The 26,314-nt window shown below is 33.4% G+C and overlaps 1 protein-coding gene across 1 annotated transcript in view; it reads right to left on the bottom strand.

Annotated features, from left to right (window-relative positions):
• LOC145257514 (pendrin-like) overlaps positions 1-23,931 on the bottom strand; it is a 169,312-nt gene extending 145,381 nt beyond the window's left edge. The window contains exons 1-2 of the mRNA XM_080115665.1: positions 23,705-23,931; positions 2,763-3,020 (exon numbers count right to left, since the gene is read on the bottom strand). Of these exons, the coding sequence (XP_079971791.1) occupies positions 2,763-3,020; positions 23,705-23,825 (379 nt within the window). The 5' untranslated portion in view covers positions 23,826-23,931. The remainder of the gene's footprint in view (positions 1-2,762; positions 3,021-23,704) is intronic.
• Between the last annotated feature and the right edge of the window lie 2,383 nt (positions 23,932-26,314).

Raw genomic sequence — 26,314 nt, 5'->3', positions numbered from 1 at the left:
TACATTGTATATAAATAAATTTTAAATGCATGGTATATAAATAAATTTTAAATACATTGTATATAAATAAATTTTAAATACATTGTATATAAATAAATTTTAAATGCATTGTATATAAATAAATTTTAAATGCATTGTATATAAATAAATTTTAAATACATTGTATATAAATAAATTTTAAATACATTGTATATAAATAAATTTTAAATACATTGTATATAAATAAATTTTAAATACATTGTATATAAATAAATTTTAAATGCATTGTATATAAATAAATTTTAAATACATTGTATATAAAATAAATTTTAAATACATTGTATATAAATAAATTTTAAATGCATTGTATATAAATAAATTTTAAATACATTGTATATAAATAAATTTTAAATACATTGTATATAAATAAATTTTAAATACATTGTATATAAATAAATTTTAAATACATTGTATATAAATAAATTTTAAATACATTGTATATAAATAAATTTTAAATACATTGTATATAAATACATTTTAAATGCATTGTATATAAATAAATTTTAAATACATTGTATATAAATAAATTTCAAATACATTGTATATAAATAAATTTTAAATACATTGTATATAAATAAATTTTAAATGCATTGTATATAAATAAATTTTAAATACATTGTATATAAATAAATTTTAAATACATTGTATATAAAATAAATTTTAAATGCATTGTATGTAAAATAAATTTTAAATACATTGTATGTAAAATAAATTTTAAATACATTGTATATAAATAAATTTTAAATACATTGTATATAAATAAATTTTAAATACATTGTATATAAATAAATTTTAAATACATTGTATATAAATAAATTTTAAATACATTGTATATAAATAAATTTTAAATGCATTGTATATAAATAAATTTTAAATGCATTGTATATAAATAAATTTTAAATGCATTGTATATAAATAAATTTTAAATGCATTGTATATAAATAAATTTTAAATGCATTGTATATAAATAAATTTTAAATGCATTGTATATAAATAAATTTTAAATGCATTGTATATAAATAAATTTTAAATGCATTGTATATAAATAAATTTTAAATGCATTGTATATAAATAAATTTTAAATGCATTGTATATAAATAAATTTTAAATGCATTGTATATAAATAAATTTTAAATGCATTGTATATAAATAAATTTTAAATGCATTGTATATAAATAAATTTTAAATGCATTGTATATAAATAAATTTTAAATGCATTGTATATAAATAAATTTTAAATGCATTGTATATAAATAAATTTTAAATACATTGTATATAAATAAATTTTAAATACATTGTATATAAATAAATTTTAAATGCATTGTATATAGATACATTTTAAATGCATTGTATATAAATAAATTTTAAATGCATTGTATATAAATAAATTTTAAATACATTGTATATAAATAAATTTTAAATGCATTGTATATAGATAAATTTTAAATGCATTGTATATAAATAAATTTTAAATGCATTGTATATAAATAAATTTTAAATACATTGTATATAAATAAATTTTAAATGCATTGTATATAAATAAATTTTAAATGCATTGTATATAAATAAATTTTAAATACATTGTATATAAATAAATTTTAAATACATTGTATATAAATAAATTTTAAATGCATTGTATATAGATAAATTTTAAATGCATTGTATATAAATAAATTTTAAATGCATTGTATATAAATAAATTTTAAATACATTGTATATAAATAAATTTTAAATACATTGTATATAAGGCAGATCATCGAAGATAAGCAACGATAAGCCTAGCCATTCGGAAATACTGGGCGCTGTATAATGTGACGAGACAGCACTACTTTGAAAGAAAAAAAGGCGCCTCCTTCACTTCGCTAGTTTATAGGAAACCGTTGGGCAAGGTCGAAAACCCACTTCGGCCCTATCCCAATCATGGAAACGGAGGGCATGGAAAGCAAGTGACTGATGGAATATGGTAGCAAACAGAAATAATTCAGTTGATGGTTTCGTATCTCATTGTGCTGAGCAGAAGATTCCTTTGGGTACAATGGTCAGCACAGTCGCCCAGTATGGGCACTACTCGGGCAGAAAGAAACTGCAACCTACTGTTTGTAGAGCTGCAAATAAAGTTATGGCAATACATCAAACACTTTCGATAAAAAGCGTGAATGTGGTTCTGAATGATGAGCAACAATGAATTCATGAATGCCTCGAGGGAGAGAAAGGGAGATAGAGTCATAGCTGTCAGTGTCTGTACGGAGCAGGACACCATTTGAATGAATGGAATACATTGTGGAATTTTTATAATCTTCAAATGTCACAGATCTTAACTGCTTTTAGAAAAGGAGATTATTGCATTCAAAGTAAGTAAATAAATTCATAACAAATACTGTAGATGTTTTCACCATAAATCGAAACTGAAACTTTGAGGTTTTCAGGATGAGGTTCTGCTGGCCCATTTAAACATTTTTATAAACAGAGTTTAAAATATTATGTTTACAACATAAGTATAGCTTTGGCGTGATATTATAGATTTATGATTTGCGTCATGTTTCAAAACATGAATTCAAACATTATCGATCATAAAACATGAATAAACGAATGGGTAAACATTATCAACAGTGTTGAGAATTATTTTAAAAGATCACAAAAATAGAACAAGAAGACGCATGCGACCGAAGTAAACATATGTTTTGCTATTCTACAAAATATTTTTATAGTAATAAATGCCTTACCTTGTGGTAATTGCATAAAGCTTACAGTCAAACCTGCTATGATGTCGTTGATAAGGAACGACTTGAATTTATAATTTCGTATCGTCGACACAACTGGTAAAATATGGCTGACGACGTGCGTTGCGTAATTGTAGGTTTTACAAACTGATTTCTTCATTTTAGTTTTCATTCCTATTGGAATGTATTCCTTCCGACAACCCTCGATGAAGTCTTGGGTCAAGGGTTTCATCATTTTTTTGTCTAACTCATCCATTGTTGCTTAAAAGAAGAAAGAAAAAGTACTGTTATCAAAGGCTGTTAGAAATCAGAATAAGGATTTTAAAAAAATTAAAATTTTAATAATTTGCTCGCAGTCAAAAAAAAAAAGGATAAACACTAACTTGTTTCTCCTCGTTGTTAAGTCTCCTAGTTTGTAGTTAAGCAGAAATACGATATGAACGAACGTCAAAATTGTATTAACTTGTATAACTTTACTTTCTTTTTCCGTTTATTTAGTTTGTTGCAGCGGGCCGATAGTTGGATGCCGATCGACTGTGCAACTAAGAAAATAGACAGTATTTACTACTCTCCCACCACGAGAGATCGTGACACAAGGTCAGAAGGTGGAAAAATGAGCTAACGCTCCAACAGAAGAAGCATTTTGGCCCTGTAAAAATTAGTTTGAGTAACCCCCTCGGCATTCCTCGGTGAGAGCGCCTCAGACAACAAGCGATAAACTTGCTCCTTCCGAAAGCAGAAAGGCGAAGCCTGAGGGGGATGGGGCTTCCTAGGGCTATACAGAACATTTTGCATCAGTCTGACATAAATACACGAGGAAAATGTAGAACTGGAGAAAATCGATCGATGAAGGTTCTGGAAGAAGATTGGCGAACAGGAAATATTATATCTGGATAGCTCTGTATACTGGATAGCTAAAGACGAGGAAACGGGTTCCTGAACAGCATGGAATTACGTTACGCGGATACTGATGTGGATGTACCTGATGTGTGATGAGATGTTTCAATTAGGTCTTGTCCGTACGGATGTGGCCAAGAGCTGGATCGAGAGAAACAGATTGAAGGAACGAGCTGGTGCCTAGAACCTGGTATCGACGGTCACTGGAACAGAGAGCCGGACGTTAACGAGCACTGAAAGAGAGCCGGGGGTCGAAAGGCACTTGACCAGGGAGCGCTACAAGCCTGAACCGCTAAAAGGATCTAGGACAGGAAGCGCTAGTGTAGGAAAGAGCTGGGGCAGATACTTCTGGAAAGAGCCACTGGAATCAGCGCAGAAGGATAGAGCTGGGCAGGAACAGAAGAAATAAGCTGGGGCCGAAGCTGGAAATGCAGGAGTCAGAGCAGGAGTGAGCTGGAGCTAGAACAGGCACCGCAGAGGAGAGCTGGAGTCAGCTAGGTGAAGCAAGCAGCAAGGTGTGAAATTGCATTTGTATAGTTCGTCTATTAGCCTTAAAAATGCGGTTTAATTGCTACTGCTGCTGCTACTTCCGGTGTCTTCTTCCACATCCTGGGTTTGACGATTGGTCATGCTGAGGTTATTCTGGGCGAAGTCGGGCGTGTTTATCTCTTCTATCTATATAAATAAAATGAACTCATTTTTTCCCGTCTGATTTTGACATTAATAGGATTGAAAATCAAGATATTTCATGCAAATATAATATGCACAAACGGCAGAACAATATCTGAGGTGTGTTATAGGCTTATTATTTCTCAAATTCCTCGATAATCTTATATTTCTATACTTTTTCTGCTGAGAAGTCACGGCCTAAATCGGTTAAGATCAATGGAAGAGGTAAAATATTTTCTCTCTAATAAATTCCTCCTCCCTCTGCCACCACTTAACACCGTTTGGAGATCGTTCACAAGGAACAGTTGAGAAGAGAACACCGGTTTGGCTTCGTAGTTCTTTCATGTGAAGTTATTAAAAACCACTAAACTAAGCTGCAGTGCTCTGTGGCGTAGTGGTTAGCGTGCTGGACAATTCACATTATATTTTCACGTTCGCGCCGACCTACCGTAGTCGTTTTTTTTTTTTTCTTAAACAACTGGAATGGACTTTTCTTGGTGGCCGAACTGTTAACGTTGCAGATGTTTTTTTTTGTTTTTTTTTTCACACTTTATTTTCCTACTTTTACTCATGACTCCGGGTTTGATCCTTCCTACTTACCTACCATAACATTTTTTAAAACTCCCCCCCCGTCCCGGAAACAAACACTCGGGCAACGCCGGGTACCCCCGCTAGTTAAGAATAAAGCTTATTACGGTGGGGCAGCTGGGTCACAATCAATCAACTATAATTAATTAACGGCCTAATTTGTTGCGACTGAAATTATATGGGATGTTGATTGATATTATTTACATAGATTTGGTTTAATATTTACATGCTGATATTTTACTGGGTGTATGAAAAAGGAATGTACAAGTTGAAATGCGTGTGTTTTAAGTTCAAGGTTTTCAGGCGTGGCTTAACTACGTTTGTTAAAAATGACGTACGATGTTTTGTAAACAACGGAAGAAGTTCAATCGATAGGGTGACAAGCTTACTCTTTCTTTCTTTTTTTTTTTCATTCTTTTTTGTTGTTCCAGTGGAAATTAGGACAATCAAATTAAAAGCTGTGTTCTGTATTCCTTATATAACAGTACGGCGTTCTGAAAAAGAAGCAATATTATTTTACATGACGGTGCAAATTCCACAATGTTCAGCGAATGAGAATGATGCCTTCGCGTTTGAAACAATTCTCTTTTCAAGGCAATGTGAAATAAATGAATATAATAACAACAGAAATTTGGTAATCCAAATAAGAGAATTATCCAGGGACAAGGAGCCCAGCGAGCACCATATTAGACTCACCTTTCTCTTTTTCGAGGCGAAGTGAAAGAAACGACTATTAGACTCATACATATGTCCGTACACATATTCACACACTGATAATAGTTAATCACGTACACACATACTGCTCTATCTACTACGTTATCGCACGCATATTCACACTGACAGAAAAACAAACATACACACTTCTAGCAGTCGTGTCTTCCGATTTTCGAACATTCTACAAACACAAGAACATTTAACTTTTCTAACGAACAATTAACTTATTCAAAATACCTGTTCTGTAAATTTATATGAATATAAATCTGCAAACTGGTGGCCATTTCATTAGCCGCAATCGTTTTTCATTCGCCACGTATATTTTGTTTGTCAGCGTGAGGTTTGTTATATCATAACGGGTCTAATTAACTCATCACAAAACTGGTATTTATCACTAGCCATAATCGCGGTAATGGCTAGTTTATAATGGTCGTTAATAACGTTGACCAGTTAAATCAATGAATCAATTAATAGTAATAATTATGTTATGTTATACAAGAAGTATAAAACAAGTTAACACGAGTAAATGGTAATTATCACTGGCCTAGTTAAAACACATAAAATATATATGGTTATTCTCATTGGTTGTAAACATGGCAATTGTGATCGAGAAATTAATGATTTAAACCAACAAACCAATAAATTAATAATATACTTTAGGAAGGTTACATAAGATGTATGATTAATAAATTATCACTCGTTGTCGTGTTGTAATGGTTACTCATAAGGATCGTTGATGTGCTTATACTTTAAACTAACTAAATAATAATAATAATAATAATAATGATTTTGGATGATGAAGAAAATCAAAATAGTACCGATAATAGTAGGAGCACTAGGAACAATTCCGAATAACTTCGAAAAAAGAATGGCAGAAATTGGAATCAGAGGAATAACTGCAAAAATACAACGCCAAAGGATAATGAAAACGGCTGAAATATTAAGGAAGGCCCTAGAATGTGGGGAATAACACAAGACAATATAACAAAGAAGCGTTACAGTCAATGAAGAACGCCGAAGCTGCATATCTACAAGTTCTACACCACCATCATGCATCCCCCCATTGTTTCATTACTCCCCCCCAATAGAAAAGTGATACCAAAGAGCCGAAAAGGGTCAAGGAGGATGGAAAAACCGAGGACAGAGCGCTGGCCAGACCTCCGCTGGACAGCGCAAAGAGAACTGGGATCTTGGGTAGGCTTAGTGCCACTCAAATTTCAGTATAAACCAATGTCCACTACCAGCGAGAAATCAATGGTATGAGACTGTTGCGATGACGCAAATTTATTTGCAAATGCTATCGAAGGAGGTGGAGAGAGCTGGATGTCTGGGGTGACTTGTTGTCACTCAGCTTCCAGAGAACACCACAGGTCTCCAATCAGATCGTTTGTTGACTTGTGTGAAAGCTCCATGTGAGCCAATGATAATAATAAGTTAACAAATTGGGAAGGATCGAGAAGGATGGAAAAACCAATGGAAGAAAGCACTAACCAGACCTCCACTGGATAAGTGCAAAAAGAACAGGGACCTTAGGGAGGCTTGTTTCGCTCATATTCCAATGAAGGCCAAGATTTGCAAAGATTGAAAGAGATGAAAAATACTGGATATCTGGGGAGCCTTGTTCTCCCTAAACTCCATCCATTGGTTGTTGTGAGTGAGTAATCTCTGATGATGACTCGTGTAAGAACTCCTAGTGAGTACAAATAATAATAATAATAATGGAGAAGCTTTTTGCCACCCAAATTCCAGTGAAGATCGATGATTCCCACCTACGATAAATCAATGGTATAGGCTGTTACAATATTACAAATTCATCTGCAATGGCTATCGAAAGAAGTGGGGAGTAATGGAAATCTGGGGAGACTTGTCACTCAAACTCTAAAGAATTCCACAAGTTATTCTCGACGAGAAATTTTTGATGGTGGCATGTGTGACTCCTCCTAGTGATAATAATAATAATAATAATAATAATAATAATAATAATAATAATAATAATAACAACATTATTTTCCCCCTTTTCAGTTTCAGGGCACCACTCTTCTTCATGCCGAGTTCAATACCTATGTCATTAGTGAACATATAAACAGTCCTCACAAGCATGCTTGGTTGGTCTTCATCCTTTGCATACAACTTTAAATCATCCATAAATAATAAATGGTTTAGCCGGTACTCCTTCTTTCCTCATTTATAATACGTATTTACCTTTCGTAATATGAACGACAAAGGTATCATACTCAACACAAACGACAATGGCGACAAGTTGTTCTGAAAAATCCCTGTATGAATTTCTCCGTTTAATAGCAATGAAATCTTCCACTGTTTCATACTTCCTTCGCAGAAATCCCGCACATTCATCTTTATTCCAAATATTTCCATAGATTCCTTAGTCTAGCTATGTGGAACAAGATCATATGCTTTGCAATAATCTATCTATGTGAATCTTCTCTTAAAATCTCGACGTATTGATAAGCAATTGATATTGGGTACTTCTACTAGTTCGCCAACATCCCTTTTGTTCCTCAGGAAAGATCTCTTACTGTTCTAGATATTGGTAAATCTCATCTACCAAAATGTCTGTCAGTAGTTTCCACATCAATGGAAAGCAGGTGATGAACCGATAGTTATCCACCGCAGTCCTCTTTAATATATTCTTTTGGCAGACCAATGTTCGTCCACGCGTGCTTCATTCAGGAATTACATCCGTCAAAAGTCTGTCAATTTGAGATGCAATCCTTCCATGCAAATTGGTAAAGTTTTGTTCTCTTCCATATCGCTGTACAATGTCTGGTCTGGGAGCCTTTCAATTTGGAATTTTCTCTGTTATTTTAAGTTTCTCTTTTTTTCACTTTCACAACATCTTGGATTTGCTTTAACTTGCTTTCTATTTTATTCTTCACATCTTTCAGCCACAACGCACTTCCATTATATTCTTTTTTAACGATCAAAAAATCACTTAAAACTTTGGCCATTTTTCTGAATTTGGGTATTGATTTAGGTAATCGGATCTTCTATTAAGTTCCTCGTAGAGCTTCCTCTGGTCCTGTATCAGAAGTCTTTGTCTACGCAAAGCAACAAAAATTTTGGGCTAAAACATCAAGCAGGGGTTCGCTAGTCACAAGTTGAGTATGAAATACACGTCGACGTTCTCTATTCGCATGTCTTAAACGCTTCTCCCAGTCCTCCCAGCGACTGGTTTTTTATAATGTTTCGGGCCCACCTAATTTGCATATACCACACTAGATTGCTAGAGATCTACGCATGACCGGAGGCTTTAAAAGACAACAGCCGCCATCTTGGGCTTCTTTTTTTTTCTTTTTTCTATCTTTCAGTCTACTGCCGAGAGACTCTCGCCCGTTTCTGAGGTAGGTCCTCTCTATCAAACTAACAACCCATTTTCTCTGAATTGTTCTTTTCTCGTTTCGTACTTCTTCACCTTTGCAATTTTTTCTTGCTTTATTTGCTCCAATTTAATTCCCTTTCTTTCTATTCTTTACTTTTCTGTCTGTTTGAATTTTACTGTCTTCTTTGCACCCAATTCGCCTTTCAGTCCTCTTTCAATCAAATTCGCATCTTGTATGAATTTTTTTAGATAATCTTTTGTTCTTCTTTTCCATCTCAATTCATTTCTTTTCTGGCGTTGAAAATGTTGTGAGGGAATAAAGCTATTGAATTGGGAAATGATTACAGCGGTTGGAGAAAAATAAACCTATTTAGGAATTGTGGAATTAGATAAAATAAAAAAAGCTGAAATGAAAGAAATGGCAAGAAAAGAATACCAGAAGAGACTACAGTTTATTCTTAGGTCAAGAATGGTAAAAACAAAATATCCCCAGTAAACACATGGGTAGTAGCTATCTTTCGATATGGAAGCAGTATTATTTAATAGAAGGAAAACGGGCTAAAAGATATGGACAGGAAATCAAGGAAAACGATAACAACGGAGGGAGCTTATCAACTAAAAAGTGATGTCGATAGGTTGTATGTGAAAAGAAAAGTGAAAAGACAAGGACTAATAGATGCAGAATGATGCGTAAAAGAAGAAAATAGTTTAAAAGTTTACAGTTCCAACGTGTAAGAAAAGGCTTATGAAGGATGTGTCAAAGTTTGAAAAATTGCAATAGTGCGAACTAGTAAGGAGCAAAGAATGTAAGGTAATAAATGAACAAAAACCGAAAGTAGTTTGAGGAGAAAATGCATCGCCAATTCAGTAGAGATCTACCAGAAGCAGTGAACAAGGAAAAAAATGGCAATAGTAAATAAAATGTAACTTGAACGTTGGTATGGAAGCTCTAATATGTGCATCTTCGTACAGCTGATGTGAACAAATGGAATATTCCATCTCCGAGGCCGCATATCTGAAGGACAACGCTAGCGACCCCATTATATTCGGATTCCTCAGATAGAAATAGAAGAGGTAGATAACGATGAATCGCTATACGAACGATGCCGATAGAATTCGAATAACGAATCGGATATCCAAGTGATGGAACGTCATTTAGCCATGATAGATGAAGGAGACATAGGAGTTAGTGACTGGACTTCTAATGGGTCAGTTTACGAACAAAGTAGTTTAGAGAATAGCGAAAATTAAAGAAGTAAGTTAATACTGTATACATCTTCTTAGGCTTTGAGCTAGCCTTTCGTGTAATGTGAACTTTTTGAACCAGTATGCATGTGTCCCGGCATGCATTGGTGCTCTCCAGTTTACCATTTTTCTTAGGATTTCCTTCATTCACTGATCCTTCTTCGATTTGTAATAACTCATATATTTCAGCCATTCAACATTTCTATTGTGATCCTGTCGTTCTTTCCATATCTTACTTCAGTAGAATTTTGTTTCTGTTGGGTTTCGTCGTTTTGTTTTAATTTTCCCTCCGTTCACATTTTCGTAGAATCGGCTTTCATTGTTTTCAAATGTCTTCTTTTGCTTTCACTGTTCAGATTTGTACCTATATCATCTCAATTTCCCTTCTTTTGCTTCATTTATTTGGTTCAGTTCTTCGTGTTTCTTGTTTAGCCTCTCCCTACTAGTCACATTGCAAATTTTCCATCTTTTCCATGTCGCTTTCTTCCTGTTTGTCGTTTTGGCTTCTTCTTTGTGTTTGTTGATTTGGGTTCTAGCCACATTTCCCATCCAGGTTTTGTCGGTCTTTCTCTAGATATTTTTCTGATTTTAATATCATATTTACTATCTCGGTACCTGCGTAAATTAAGTTAAGTCTGTGATTGTACCTGTTGTAATGTATGGAAGGGGCTTGTTAACTTTCTCTGTTTCTGTTTTTAATTTCTTCTGCTCTTGGTTCCTTACACATGGGAGCTTTATTTTTTCCTCGTTCATGAACTGCATTATGTTTTATATTCCACCTGCTTTATCCTTTGTTAGCTCTGTTTCATTCTCTCGATTTTCACGTTTGTATAGTTCAGTCTTCGCAGGTCATCCGCCTGTGGTGTTTATACTTGTAGAGCTTCCACTTGTGGAGTTTCTACACGTGCAATTCCAGTTGGGGATTCTTTCTGCTGAATTTTATCATTTATTTTTTGCTGTATTTCTGTTACTTCCAATTTTGAGTATCAGTCTTGCTTGGTCTGCAATTTTTTGTTCTGTCATATGGTAGTCACTGGACAAGTTCCATAGCTCTTTCATTCGTTTCCGATAAACTCTATATTTTTATTTATAGTGATTTCCATAATCGTATTACGAGTCTATTCTCTTTCATTGTCCATTTTTCCTCCGGGTTTTTCTTTTGTTGATAGTTATCTTGGCTGTGCTGTGTTTGGTCCGTATCATTTTGGTCCCTGAAATTAGAGATTATACTTACCTATTCAGTGTCTGTGTTATTTGCATTTCTGAAATTAGAAAGTGGGCCAATATTCGCAGAATGACAACCGAGTCCTCCATGCTGGCTACCGAGAGAGCACCTGCCGATCATGATATCCAGATCTTTCTTCTGGAGCCCACGGTTTGTTTCATTTGTATCGGACATTTTTCATGTTGTGGTGTTTGTGGCAACATCAAACCCAGAGTTTTTTTGTTTTTTTTTAACCTGCGGTTCAGTCACAGGGATAGTGTTACCTGTCACTTAGGTAAGAGGCATTGTGCCCTATCACACATACATAAAGAACAGGACAGGGTGACACAAAGACAAGAAAAAAATAATAAGTATTGTACTTAGTATACGTTGTAACATATACTCTGTGAAAGGGAATTTGAAGGTAGGTCTCCCTTACTCGATAATGTGTAGTCGCTAGTAGTAGTCTTACCCCCCCCCCCTCCGTCGGTAATTAGTTTTCCTTTTTCTTTTTTCCCCTTGTCTCTTCTTCCTTTTAAGTCACAGTCCTGTTATTTTTAGTATACATTATATGCGCATATACTGAAATACATACCCTTACACACACATATATACATTCATACACTTTTATATATATATATCAAATTCAGCTCGTATTTGTTCAAAATGGATTTCTCTTTTTTTTTCTTTTTTTTTTTTAAATTAAGAAAATGAATAGACTTCATAATTACCCGTCACCCTCTGGTATTTTGTGTCCTTTTTGAGAGGGTTTTCAATACTAGTACAATTTTTAGAAAGGTGCGTGAAAGTCTGAACATTTCAATTTTTTTGTTAATTTCCAGCCGTCCGTCTGGTATTTTTAGTTCTTTTTTTTTGTGGGGGGGAGGTTTCGCTGCTAGTACCGTTTAGAAAGACAAGCAAAAATCTGGACATATATCGTAACAAAAAAAAATCGCTAACTGAAACGAATTCGTGGAACAAAATTCAAAATTTTTAAATTCAAACTCACAGGTCACTCGCTTCGCTGTTTCGGGCTAAGTCACACATATTTTCACCATTCTTTGTTCGTTTTCTATTATTATTATTATTATTATTATTATTATTATTATTATTATTATTACTACTACTACTAAATTTTCATACAGGCTATAATCAAAGAATTCTCTTTGAGAACAACTTGTGGTGTTCTCTGGAGTCTGATTGACAACAAGTCTTCCCAAATTTCCAGTACTCTCCAACTTTTTCGATACCATTTGTAAATTAATTTGCTTTATCGCAATAATCGTTTACCCTCGATTTCTCGTTGGTAGCAGCCTGGTCTTTCCATTCTTGTGGGGGATATGGTTAGAAAGAAAAAAAAACGTACCCGGCGTATCTGCATCGCTCTTTGGGAAAGAAGAAGGAAAGGATGGCTAGCTCATTTATATACACGAAAGGCATCTTGGGAAGGCAGGCCATGATGGGAGAAGCTATTTTGTTCCTGTCTCTTCATTTTTTTTCTAGATAGGATATAAAAGCTGGGAAAATTGTTCACTGTAGGTCTTTCGAACCTACGATTAATTTGCGTGTCAGTGGGAAAAAAGAAAGACGGATTTTCTACGAACGTCGAAACTGGAAGAGAAAAGGCATTGCCGCTTTTTTGTATGTGCCAAGAGCGTTGCAAGCTGAAGAAGAAAACTCTTTTTTTGCATGAACATTTAACAGTAGTCGGCAATTAAAAGGAAAACTTTAATTTCAATAATATAAGCTATTTCGGCTACGTTGATTGTTTTTCTTTCTTAGCCACGCCGCATCTTCCACAGTTACACCTCTCATCTCTAATACGACGCCCAATGCCAGACTGCTGGTATCGCACCAAATCACCCCGCGTCTCCGCCGCTGACGTACCATTCCCCCTTTACTGGGTCTTCTTTCATCACTCTCGCGATGATTTCTTGTAGCATGTTCGTGACCTCCTTCGTCACACGGCCTTCCCAGTCATCAGTGCCCGTTTGTCGTTTAATAAAGCTGCACGCTATCCTGAGCTGGCCGGCGATTGGATAGTGTCCCACCAGTCTCCCGCAGACCGAGAAGAGTTCTCGTTTTGTCAGGTCGGTTCCGATTTCGGGTATTACATTCCCTCGTCAAGGCTTCCTTTGCAATCTCGGCATAGTTTCAACCCCAACGCCGCTCCTTCATCCAGGGACTCCGCCAGTTTTGAAGTCAACCATACCTCGCAACATGGCCTCTCACTTTCTCCGCTGTCACCTCTGCTTCCTCCACGAGAATGTCGTCAATGTACGAACTAGTGGCCTTGTCCACTGTACAGTCTTTACTCCGCACCGTCTTCAGCACGGCAGTCATAATTTGGAGGGTTGAGCTCAGCCCAACGTCTAATCTCGTCAAGCAATACATCTTCCCCTTGTACCAGACCAATTGATGTTGCCAGAGTTTTTCATCTACATGGATCTGGAGATAAGCTGACTTCAGGTTGACAATCTTAGTGGCCTGCTTCATTCTCCTCCACTTCCTCATCACCTCTTCGCATACATCAATCCCCTTTCCAGTGTGGCAGGCTACGTATCTGTTTAATTCTCTGAAATCCAGTGCAGGTCTAACTTTGTTTTTTGTGGGTTGAACAACCGCCAGTAAAGGGGAAATAGTACGTCAGCGGCGGAGACGTGGGAGTGATTTGGTGCGATACCAGCAGTCTGGCATTGGGCGTCGTATTAAAGATAGGAGTTGTAACTGTGGAAGATGCGGCGTGGCTAAGAAAGAAAAACAACTATTGACCCTTCGACTATTAAGTGTGGTGCCAGTCGTGCTGACGCCATTTTTTTTTCAGGGAGGAGTATTGGAAGGGAGAGAAGGGAGAGGGGAAGAGAAGAAAGAGGGGAAGGGATAGGGTTGTTATTATTATTATTATTATTATTATTATTATTATTATACTCAATAGGAGTTCTTACACAGATCATCATGAGAGATTGTTCACTGACAACAACCGGTGTTGTTTCCTGGAGTCTGGGTAATAATAAGTCTTCCCAGATTTCTAGTACTTTCCACCTCTTTTGATAACATTTGCAAATGTATTTGCATTATCGTAACAGGCACTTGACTTGAAATGGATTTCATTTAAGTCTTCCATTTTCAGGTTTCAGTTCTATAAGTTTATTAAAGCAGTGACGGTTTCTCAAGGTAACAACTATTCATTTTAATTAGGAGTCAAGTAGGGACCAGAGCGTTAATAGCGAAAAGAAAGAAATTTGGTTTAAGACGCATTGAACATAAATTCCCCTATTTCATCACGTGCTCTAGAAAAAGTATTAGAGAAATCTTCATTTCTCTCATTTTGTTTCATTTTACTTCCGTCAAAGTTCTCAGAAATAAAGGGGGTACCAATCCTGTGGCTAACACTTGATCCTTACATGAGAAACATAGATATTCGATTATTCCATTAAAGTTATCCTTTACCACTCAAACACTGAGTTCATAAAGAAGTTGAGAAAATTCTTTTCGCTCACACCAGTTGACCATGTAAATATGTTATCGTATACTTTTCTTGTGGTCTCTTGGCCTTACTGAAATTCAGGAAAAGAATTCATCTAATATGGTGGAATATCCAGCTTCGTGCTATTAATTGATGTAACATTGCTTGGTGAAGGTGCATAATTCGTCATAAAAGTCAGTGTGGGTTAGCCATACTGAGGAGATCTTATTTGGGCTGCGAATACTATGTGATTTTAAATATTTGGTCAGGGTTTACTTCTAGGGAAAATTATCTTCATGCCAGATTATCCTGACAAATCCCTGTACAGAGAGACCTTAGACACTCTAGGACAGTGTCTAGTAGGCATTCAAGTTCTCTCGAGCAGTCATTCAAGGTCTCTCCATATGGCAATCAAGTTCTCTCTGATCAGTAATGATTTTCAAAGTGTTGCCATAAATGATTCTATCTTCTGCATAAATGTCGACGAATGGAATGTGATTTGTGATATTGATAAAGGTCAGATAGAGGATTGGACTCAGAATGGATCCTTGAGGCACGCCAACGTTGATACTATGTGCTTCAGATTTCTGCCTATCAATAATTACACCCCTACTATCGGGGAAAAAATATTACATGACGTCACTTCCGTCCATGACGTCACTTCCAGATAACAAGAACCAAGTGAGTCAGAGACAGGCATGCGGAGAGTATGGTCATCACCGCTAGTCCGGCAGTGAGCAAAGATATTGCTCAATTTACCTCTTTTATATATTTTTGTTAATACATATTTATCTAATTGTTACGGTGTCTTCCTCGTCAAATATTCAACAACTACCACCACAACAATATCAGAAAGAAAGAATTTGATGGCCAAGAGAATATTTCTAGATATTTTGTAGATACAAGGCTTGTGAAATAGATATTTATCCCAAACCCTAGTAAAACGCTTTTGATGTGTCACGAGCTAGTGTTCTTGAAAAGAAGCTTCTGTCAATACATTCACTGATCTTGTGCGATGTTGCAGTCAGCACATAAGCTTTTGATCTCGCAGGACGAAATCTATATAGCCTGTCACTGGATTACAACCTTTGGAAATGTATAAAGCAGAAACGTGTTCGTCTTATTATATTTAAAGAATATTTATTAACTTTTACGAAAAAAATTAATTTGTTTCTAATGGTATTATTTTCTAATAGTATTTTTCCAATGGTATTATTTCAAAAATGTAACGTTTCAAAGTTGAATTTCCACAGCTTCTCGCTAGTAATATACAGTTTTTGTATTTCCTGCAGCTCGACACAGGAGTACATTCTCGGCAATCATTCCGACATTGATTTTGTTGCTATCAGGCTAAGGTATGGTCATGTTTAGTTTCAGGAGGTTCACCTGACAAGGCTCCACTTTCTCTTGGGGAAGGAGTTAATTTATTTGTAATCGCCTGAGGCACCGCCTGAGAAAGTTTTGTAAGCCAGCGTGTGCTAATCCAGGTGCACTGGCTTTGCAACTCACCACTTGAACTTCTGCCTAACCTCCTGGTGAGGTAAATGAAATAAGACAAAGTTTTACAGTGGATGCTTTTCCAGAAGGGAATATTTTGGGGCGTCACACAGACACTATCAGAAGTTCAGCAGTCTTGCCATGAACCACAGAACGAACATATCATGCAGGTGGTTCAAATTCCTTTTAGAGAATCGTGTATAAGATGACTAGAAATACCATATTTTCTTATGATCCTTGATCAATTTATTTCATATTAGTCATTTATTAATCTCACATCATTAGTCACACATGCCATAACCACGCAATTAACAGAACAAATTGCATTCACATGAGAACATTACTGTGTGCACATAATGTCATATTTGAGAACGTACTTCAATTAATAACAAGTGAAGCCTGCATGGTCACCCATGAGTTCACAGTGAACGAGTCATAAAAAAATGACTAAGTTCAGCATTTCCCCCCACCCACCCATTTAGCCCCTAAAGTCCACAGGGGACGTCAAATCCTGGTGAAAATGAACAAACGGTGCCGTTTTATGCCTTAACATATGTAAATTGTAGTTCTGTATCATGCAAAAGAAGAAATGACTAAGTCCATCAGTTGCCCCCTCCCCCATCTAGCCCCAAAAGTTCTCAAGGCCTTAACATATTTAAATTGGAGTTCAACACCATGCAAAATTGCTAAATAGACATACACAGAAAATTTTGGACAAATATGGTAAAATAATCCAAAAAATGGAGTGTTTTTATTAGCCCTAAAAGAGCCCCTGGGACATACTTAAGAGTTATTGCTGAGTATAGACAAACAAATTTATATAGAAATCAGTTAGTTATAACTTTTCAGAAAGTTTTCGAAAAATCCAAGGCATCATTTTCTTTTTTTAATAAGCACAAATGTGTCAATTTTAGTCATTTTAACCCGAAAGGCACCCCTACAGGGCAACCGGAGTTTTCCTGGAAAATCCGTTCTGTTACTTTTTTACTCATATCATGTTTAATGTTTGTGCAAAATTTTTTAAAATTCCAAGACGTAGTTATTGGGAAAAGTGTGGACAGGCGAACGGGCGAATGGACAAACAGACAAACGGATGAACGGACAAGGGTGAATTTACAGGTCCACCCTCCTTTTGTCAGGGAACCAAAAATTAGAAAATAAACATCTGTTTTTTATTGTTGTTTTTTGTTAGTTTGTTTCACACGTAAGCATTGATTTTTTGGGTCGTGAATATGAAAAATGAAACGGTTCACCGGTGACGGTCTAATTTTTAAGCATTTGAGCAATATTTATGTCGCATAAATTTACTCATCATAATTATAAAATATATATATTTCAAGATATATATACATTAGCAGTGTTTCCCTGGTGTTGCCCGAGCCCATATGTTAAAATGTGTAAAATCTTTCTATTAAAACTGATATCTCTCTACCACTCCTTATTCGTCTCTCTATCTCTCTCCCTTCTTCCATCCCCCGTTTTTCAACATCCGTCTTCTCCACCCGATTCTCACTTCTGCCTAGCCTATTCCTTTCTTCTATACTAATGCATTTAAAATAATAATGCTCTAAGTCATTTACCTGAGCTTTCAGTTTTAAAATCATTTGTTCTCAGGAAACACCAAGTTCCTCCCCATTCATCAAAAATATTTTTTCTTGTTTTAATTTATTCCCGGGCCATGCTGAGTTTCTCATCTACTACTTTCTCTTCAATAATATGATGAAACTTATATTTATTTTATTGTATTACTGGGCAACGCTTTCTTATATTTATCTTATCTATCAAGCATAGATCAGACATTGCATACATTTGCCCTATCTAGGATACTGAGCACTGACTTCGTAGCAACGTAGATTACTTTTTCTGGTATAACAAAATACAGTGAAATGTGAAATGTTTTTCTTTTTCCTAGCAAAGGGGCGTTTAAGAATTGTTCTATATAGGATAGATATTGATGGTTCTCAGGTAATGCCGAATAAACACACCTGCTCGATCTATAATATTGTACACTTTGGATAAACTTATACCATTTACCAAATATAATATTATGTATTATTACTATTATGGCTCTCGGGTAACACAAAGTAAACAAAAGACAGAAAAAACCTTTCTATGGGCAAAACTGCATTTAAACACACCTGCTCTATCTAGGATGTTGAGCACTCTTGAATTAATATATACTACTTACCAAATATAATACTATAATCTTAAATCGATTGCTCCCATTCAAAATACAACTAAAACCACCTTAATAAAATTAAGGCTGCCTCCAGAGCATTAGTAAAACTATTCTTTCCACGTCCTTAGTCTATTTAGACTTAAGAATATTAAGGGGAAATAAAATAATTTTGAAAGAAAATGCCAACTCATTTCCGGAAGAAATATATTGAAATTACAGTGTTTTCTTTCCAAATTATGACCAAAAATCTCAACCCACCTGCTCGACGAAATCTGCTATATACAGAGGTGAACTTTAAGATTCAGGAATACTTCTATTTTCTTTTCCCGATTAATTTTACGCCATAATATACTTTTAGATTTTATATAGATTTTCTAACGTTTTTCTATATGGCGGATACAAACGCACACACATATATACAGACATTAACACACACACACACGCACACACACACAGACATATATATATATATATATATATATATATATATATATATATATATCAAGACACGTTTGATTAAATAGAATTTTTTCTTGTTTCAGTTTAGTTGTTCATTAGGTTGTCGAATGATTTTTGTCAGCTATTTTCCTCTATCTTTTCTGAAACGAGAAAAAATGCTCGGCAGAGCGAGAAAATCAACAGAAAATAAAGAAGAAAGAAGAAAACTCTGTTGTATTTAATCAAATTTGCCTTGATAATAACTTGCTGCCAAAATATACATACATATACAGATGGACAGACAGAGAATGAGACGAAGAATGAGACAAAGACAGAGAAACAGAGAAAGAGCGTAACAGAATATGTATTTCTGAAACTTGATTTGACTATTTGAATTTACGTTGAATATGTTTTTATATATTGATTTTTTTCTCAAATAGTGAATATACCTTTATATAAAATTTTTTGAAGATGGCTGCTAGACATAAAGGGTCCCAACGTGGGCTATACCTACTTTAAGTCAGTTTAAAAGGAAATGGAAGAACTGTTTTTGAAAATTCAAATACCACAATTTTTGAATACATCAATTAACAAATATTTTCCAATTTCGATATCTTTGAAATATTTTACAGAGTTTTAATTTGGAATCCAATTGAACAAGATTCCTTAAAATTTAATTTCTTCTTCAGATCGCGTAAGATCACTTGTAGATATTTTTTCAAATCAAAATCAGGTAATGGATTTTGATCAAAATTGGAATATAGCTTCTAGACATAAGAATTAGTATGATTATATCTTGATTTTAGTCTCCGTAAGGCTGCAGAAAATTGGTTAAAATTTATACTTGGAGCATTTTGTTTTTCGCGTCCAGAACCAATATATATATATATATATATATATATATATATATATATATTAGCAGGCCGCCCGGTCGTAAAATACGCTTAAATATGATATTTTGATTAATGCAGATTTCGTATTTATTATTATATTATATTGGACCCAATTTAAAGTAATGATTTAAAAAGTTTTTTAAAAATAACTCATGTTCCATTACCGTTAATTGAAACCAAAACTTTTACCTTACGATTTATTTTTTCCTTTGACGTTAATGCCTGAGCTATGAAGACATGTTTGCTGCAAAGCTAAAAATTAAAACATGAACCACTAGCTATTACGTTACGCATTCATATTCGTAATACCGTCGTTCGACCTTCACATGGAAAATTTCACTTTTTATTAATTTTAACACTTTTGCACCGATTTCCCCCGGCTAAAACCGAAATATAAAGTTTCGCATGGGTTCGGATAGCCTATATATTAAGTTTCATATCTGTAGACCAAAATATTACAGGCGAATTTTGTTTTAAAAAATATATATACACATGCATAAGTATATATAGAAAGAGGTTTATGCTTACTATAAACTTTTTATGCAAATATTACGCAAGTATAAATCATGTACAATATCTGCATGAATGTAATTACACGTAATAGTTAACTAAAGATGATCACCCCATAAGAAAACGGGAAAAGGTATTAGAAAATTAATTAAAATGAATGTTTAAAAGAATGTGCAAATTAGCTAGATCAATGCAATGCAATTCCACAACCCATATATAACAAAGTTGTATTTTCTTTTTAAATAAATAGAAAAAAGGGTTTTTAATATGAATATCAATACACACAAAAAATTATAGGAGAATATATATATATATATATATATATATATATATATATATATATATATATATATATATATATATATATATATAAAGGTTTTATCACTCAATGAAGGACCCCTCTCTGGACTTTAGCCATCTATGTCTGTCCCGACCTATCCGTTGTCACGTGGGACCCATGTTTTGTATCCGGCCGTCCCTCCATCTCGTTCTTGATTTTCCCTTAGGCATCTTATATTCATATGCTGTCAGACTGTCTAACTACATGCCCTGCCTATCTATGTTTGGATGTGTTGATGGCAGTATTGATGTCAATAACTCCTGCTTTTGGGCGGATTCAAATGTTTGTCTTTTTGTCTTGTAGAGTGTTGCCCAACATTATCCTCTATGTCTTCCTTCATGTCACTGCCAAGATTCCACTTTCCTACCTAAAATAAAAATCCATTATTCATTGAACTTTTGAATAGTCAAGTTGCTGCCTGATGATATCAGTTGTTTGATTGAAACAAGTGGCTATTTGTAGCAGCGGGATGTGAGCATGTTTATATAACAATAAACAAGTATTATCAGCTCTTTTTATCGTTGAATTCATTAGTCCATTACTTTTGAATAAAAACCCCGAGTATATATATATATATATATATATATATATATATATATATATATATATATATATATATATATAATATAAATATTTAATAACATTACTGATTCGGTACTCAGTCTTTCCTCGCTGTCGTAGCCTTATGCTTGTTTTACAAATATTTCCACGAAATGTGCTCCGATGAACTTACTGCACCCAACCTGACTTGCAGCAAAATCTCGCCCCTTCACTGTAGAGGTCTCTATATAATCGGAGGTTTTCTTACTTTTACAGCTAGTTTTTTGTTTTCGCATCGCTAGTCTTTGAAATTTCCTTTCCTTGTTTTTTTATTATTTTTTTTTTTTTTTCGCATCGGTAGTCTTTGAAATTTTCTTTCCTTTCCTTGTATTTTTTATTTTTGTTTTGTTTTTTTCGCATCGCTAGTCTTTGAAATTTCCTTTCCTACTCATTGCTTCCTCCCGGCCGTACCAACATGCTGACATTTATAAAGATAAACTTGAATGGGGAGTTGGGAGGCAATGTGTTTGTTCACATTACATTTAAATTTCTGCATGTTGGAAAAACAGAGCAAGGAGTAATTCGCCCGCGTGTTACTTACAACTGAATTTTACCAAGTACCTTATCCATTACGCCACGGGTCCTTGCAGAAATTCTACTATAACTTTTAGGAGCCTTAAAACCATTCTTGTTTTCAGATGTACGCCCTTATACTTATCACTACAGACCACTATTTATTATTACACATTTATATATATTACATGGAATAATGTGAGCATGAAAAGTAATATGGTTAAGATTAAACTTAGAAAAGTAAAGGACTAGTTGTTAAAACGTGAAAAAAGACAAGATATTCCTGTAAAAAATATAAATTTATAACTTAAAATATTGCAGCATTAAGAATTGATATATAATGTTAAATTTCTGAATGCTGCAATATTTTAAATTATCAATTTATTATTACATTTTTTACCGGAATATCTTGTCTTTTTCTTTTCCAGTTTTAACAATTAGTCCTTTTACTTTTCTAAGTTTAATCTTAACTATATTACTTTTCGTGCTCGTATTTTTCTATGTAATCCAGGATTTTTCCAGACTTTGCTTGGAATTAATATTTTCTTTCTTGAATACAATATCATACGTATTGTCAATAATCCATAAAAATAAATATTACAAACTTTTTAAATTGACTAAATAAAAAAAAAATCAAATAAAAAACGTAATTAAGTAAATGAACGAAGGGGACAAAAAAGACAAAAACAGAATTAACGGATAACGCCGTAAGCGAAGATTATTAGCCACCAGCACGACAAAGAGCATCACTTTTGTTAACTCTCTATATAACCCAAATAAGATGGCATGTGAGCGACATTCCCGCTATGGTTTATGAAGGCTTCGACGATGAAAAAGTTGCTATGGTACCCAACTGACAATCAGAAGAAACCGTCTTTCATGTTCTTTACTTATTTTGAAGAATTTTGAACACCAGTAATTGTGTTATAACTTTTGTTTTTGACGAGCAAAGATTGGAAATTTTTATTTTCAAAATATAACTGAGAACTGTGAAAATTGTTTGAGATTTGGTCGGAAAATGAGTGAGCGGTGAAGCTTTAAAGCAGTTCTAAATGAGTAAAACTAACAGTTAACGATATATTCAAATACGGTAATGCTTGAATGATATATAATAGATAAAGATATTATCTTTAATAAAACAAACTTGTTGATATAGTAAAAGTCTTACACGATTAAGAAAAGCAATTCATGCATGAAACTAAAAGATTATGAATAAAAATTACATAAAAACTTTATTGTATTTATTATTTTATTTTTCTTATATGTATTTCCGCATTTCTTATCTACTCCTTCCTCTGGCGTTATTTCTCGGTGCTTTATTATTTTGTTTTCTTTAATAGTCCTCATTATTTTATTCCCTACTGACATATAACATTTCAAAAATATCTTTTCACTTCTAATCTAAATGTTCTTAGGTCGTTTTTCGTTTGTATATCCTTATACCTATGCGTATAATGCCGATTTTTCTCTTCTTCTGATGAGAAGCATTTACTCTATCAATTTTGTCTACAGAGTTGAAACTTGATAATATAGTATATTCGGACATATGGAACGAAATCGATTTGGTTTTTAGCCGGACAAATATCTACTAAGGGGTAAAAATTTTAAGGTTAGAACTTGACGGACTTAAGTCGACTTATGCTCTACGCATGTACAAATATACATTTATAAGTTTAACTGTATCAGTTTGTCAAATTTTTATATGCACGTGTCGTTAGCTCAGATGATAGTGGGATTACTACTTATTAATTACAATAAAAGTTGCTCAAAGCCGTAGAGTAAATGAATGAATGAATAGATTGTAATTTTTTTTAATGGGTTCAACGAAAAATGAATGAATTAAACAACTCACCAAGAAAAGGTCGACAAATACGCAAACGGTTATCAAAATGTCTCGTTGGAGTAATCTCGTTTCTTTTAATGCCAATATAGTAATCGCAAGTAGGTAAAGGTGGCGGCGGATGTGGATACATGTAATAGAGGGATTGGGGTAACGGTGTGAATCGTTGGAATATTAAGAGGAGTAGCAAGAGACGACCATAAAAATCGCACAAGAGATTTACAGCTGCCGCTGGCGAAAAATAATACATATTTTGGGCTGACGCCGGTTAATTCTAATGATAGAGTTTTAAAAAAATTATATTTTATTATTTTTCGTTTAGAATATTTTAATTATATAGCATGGAAATAATGCTTTCATTCATGATTTTAAACTTTACTGCTAAATTGTAATAAAAGTGCATTTTTATTAGCATTAATTTTACAATAATCCTTTTACATATCTCTCAGCATAAAACAATAGATTATTATTGCATGAAGCATTATATTTTATTTTTGATCCGTGTTGAAATAATAACGTTATTATTTAAAAATCCATTCTAAACATGGGGATGGGAGGGTGTTTTGTACCTATTCTATACTTTAACCTTACAATTGAATAAAAAAAAACATGTAAAACTTTAATTAAACTTGGAAATACGATTTAAAAAATCAGTAAGTGCCAATTTTTGTTTGTAAAAAAATGTTAATATGTAGCTAGTTGAATCGTACACTCAGAATAAACATCTCGTCATATTAGATTTTCAATATGGCCGATAAACAAACAAGTTGAATGAGAGGCAAAGTGGAGTGAACTGGACTTCAGTAATTTTTGTCTTACGTCTTCTTGAATTAATCTACAATTACTTTGATGTCAATTGGGTGTCGGTCAATGTGGGGGAATCCCTTCATAACGAAACAATTGCTATTTATTTGCGTGCTCCCTTTTTGGGGGAGCTGGTTTTCACCCACATTAAAAAAAACGACCTTGTGTCTAATTTGCTTTCATAGGGAAGCAAATAAATACCAACCTGCATGTATGTTTGAAGTGATTTTTTTTATTATGAGTTACAACTAAAAATCGCTTCTCTCAAGTAAAAACAAAATACACAGTCAAATCAAACGCAAACTCGTCCAAAATCAAATCGTTTCCTCCCTTCACAAATCGCAAATTAATTCATTGTAATTTTTTTTGTATATGTGTAAGAAGTGTTCCACCTAAACTCTTTATTTTCGACAGAAAATAAACGACATGTTTATTTTATTCAGCAATTGAGTTTTGTTTCCTCCTTTCCATTCATTTCATTATTTTCTTTTGTAGCGAGTTAGGATTATTATATCCTGGTCCGCAGCAGAAGAAAGATTATAATAAACTCTCATATTTTTCACTCCCCATAAAACCAGTGAATTTTTCAAAAGATTCCTTAAAAAGCTAAAAACTGGGAAAATGGAACCCAACAATGAAAACAACGCGATTTTTAAAATTCTCTCAAAATTCAAATAATTGATCGTTAATTTTGTTACAGACTTATTTTAAAAAAGAAAAAAAACTGAACTATATAGAAACTGAAATACAATAACATACAAAAAATAAATTTCATATTTTCACGCCCAACGCGAACTTATAAGTTTTTGTTTTGGATGGAGATTGTCATTTTAGTGTTTTCACATATTGAAATATACTGGAATGATGAAATAAAATATATTTAATTTTTGGTCACAATCGTTTCCGATTTATACGATTTTTCTGAAAAAAAAAGAAATTGAAAATTTCAGTGGCTACAATACAAATTGTACTTGATTTGAAGAAAATATAATAAAAAAGTTTTACCATTCGACTTTTTTGTTCTACATGAACCTCAACTTTTGTGAGGGGTGGAGGAGTAAGTGTATCAGAATTTTTGTAGGAATTTTTGACACCCCTAACACGAAACTGCAAATAAAATATAAAAAACTCGTAATTTCTCCTTTTAAAAGTGGGTTGTTTATTTTCTTTATGGATTATACTTCCAAAATAAACTATTAAAGTTGTATAAAAAATAATAGAAATATTATTTTTTTATTTAAAAAAAACAGTAATGAAATTAATTGAATTTTACGAGTTCAGTATTTTTCAATTTTTGATCTTTAAAAATCTATCGAAATTTTTCTATTGATTCTTTTTTTACGATATTGTCAGGGTCAATGTCAAATTTCATGCTCTTTCCAATAAACCGAATATAATATTTTAGACAAACGTTCTTTTTTTTTAATTCACGCTCCCCCTATTTTGAAATGTCTATTAAAAAGTAAATAATTAATTTATGTGCCAAAGTTTTCTATATCACAAATTGAAGATAAAAAATCAATAAATAATATATTCTAATTTAAAACAAAAAAAGAAGTGTTTTTTTTAATGAAACCTTGGTCCTTGCCCCTTTAATTGAAAAAAAATTAGGGTTTGAATTACATTTTTCGAGTAGTTATAAGCTTGGAAAAACAGGGGGTCGAATTAATTCACGCAACCCATTTTGAAATGTTTATTAAAAAGTAAATAATTAATTTATGTGCCAAAGTTTTCTATATCACAAATTGAAGATAAAAAATCAATAAATAATATATTCTAATTTAAAACAAAAAAAAGAAGTGTATTTTTTTAAATTTA

This window comes from Euprymna scolopes, chromosome 3, assembly GCF_053919585.1.
Source record: "Euprymna scolopes isolate OS-2025 chromosome 3, ASM5391958v1, whole genome shotgun sequence".
Classification (NCBI taxonomy): domain Eukaryota; kingdom Metazoa; phylum Mollusca; class Cephalopoda; order Sepiida; family Sepiolidae; genus Euprymna; species Euprymna scolopes.
The sequence above is the reverse complement of the archived record's forward strand: the minus strand, read 5'-3'. Positions and strand labels throughout refer to the sequence as shown.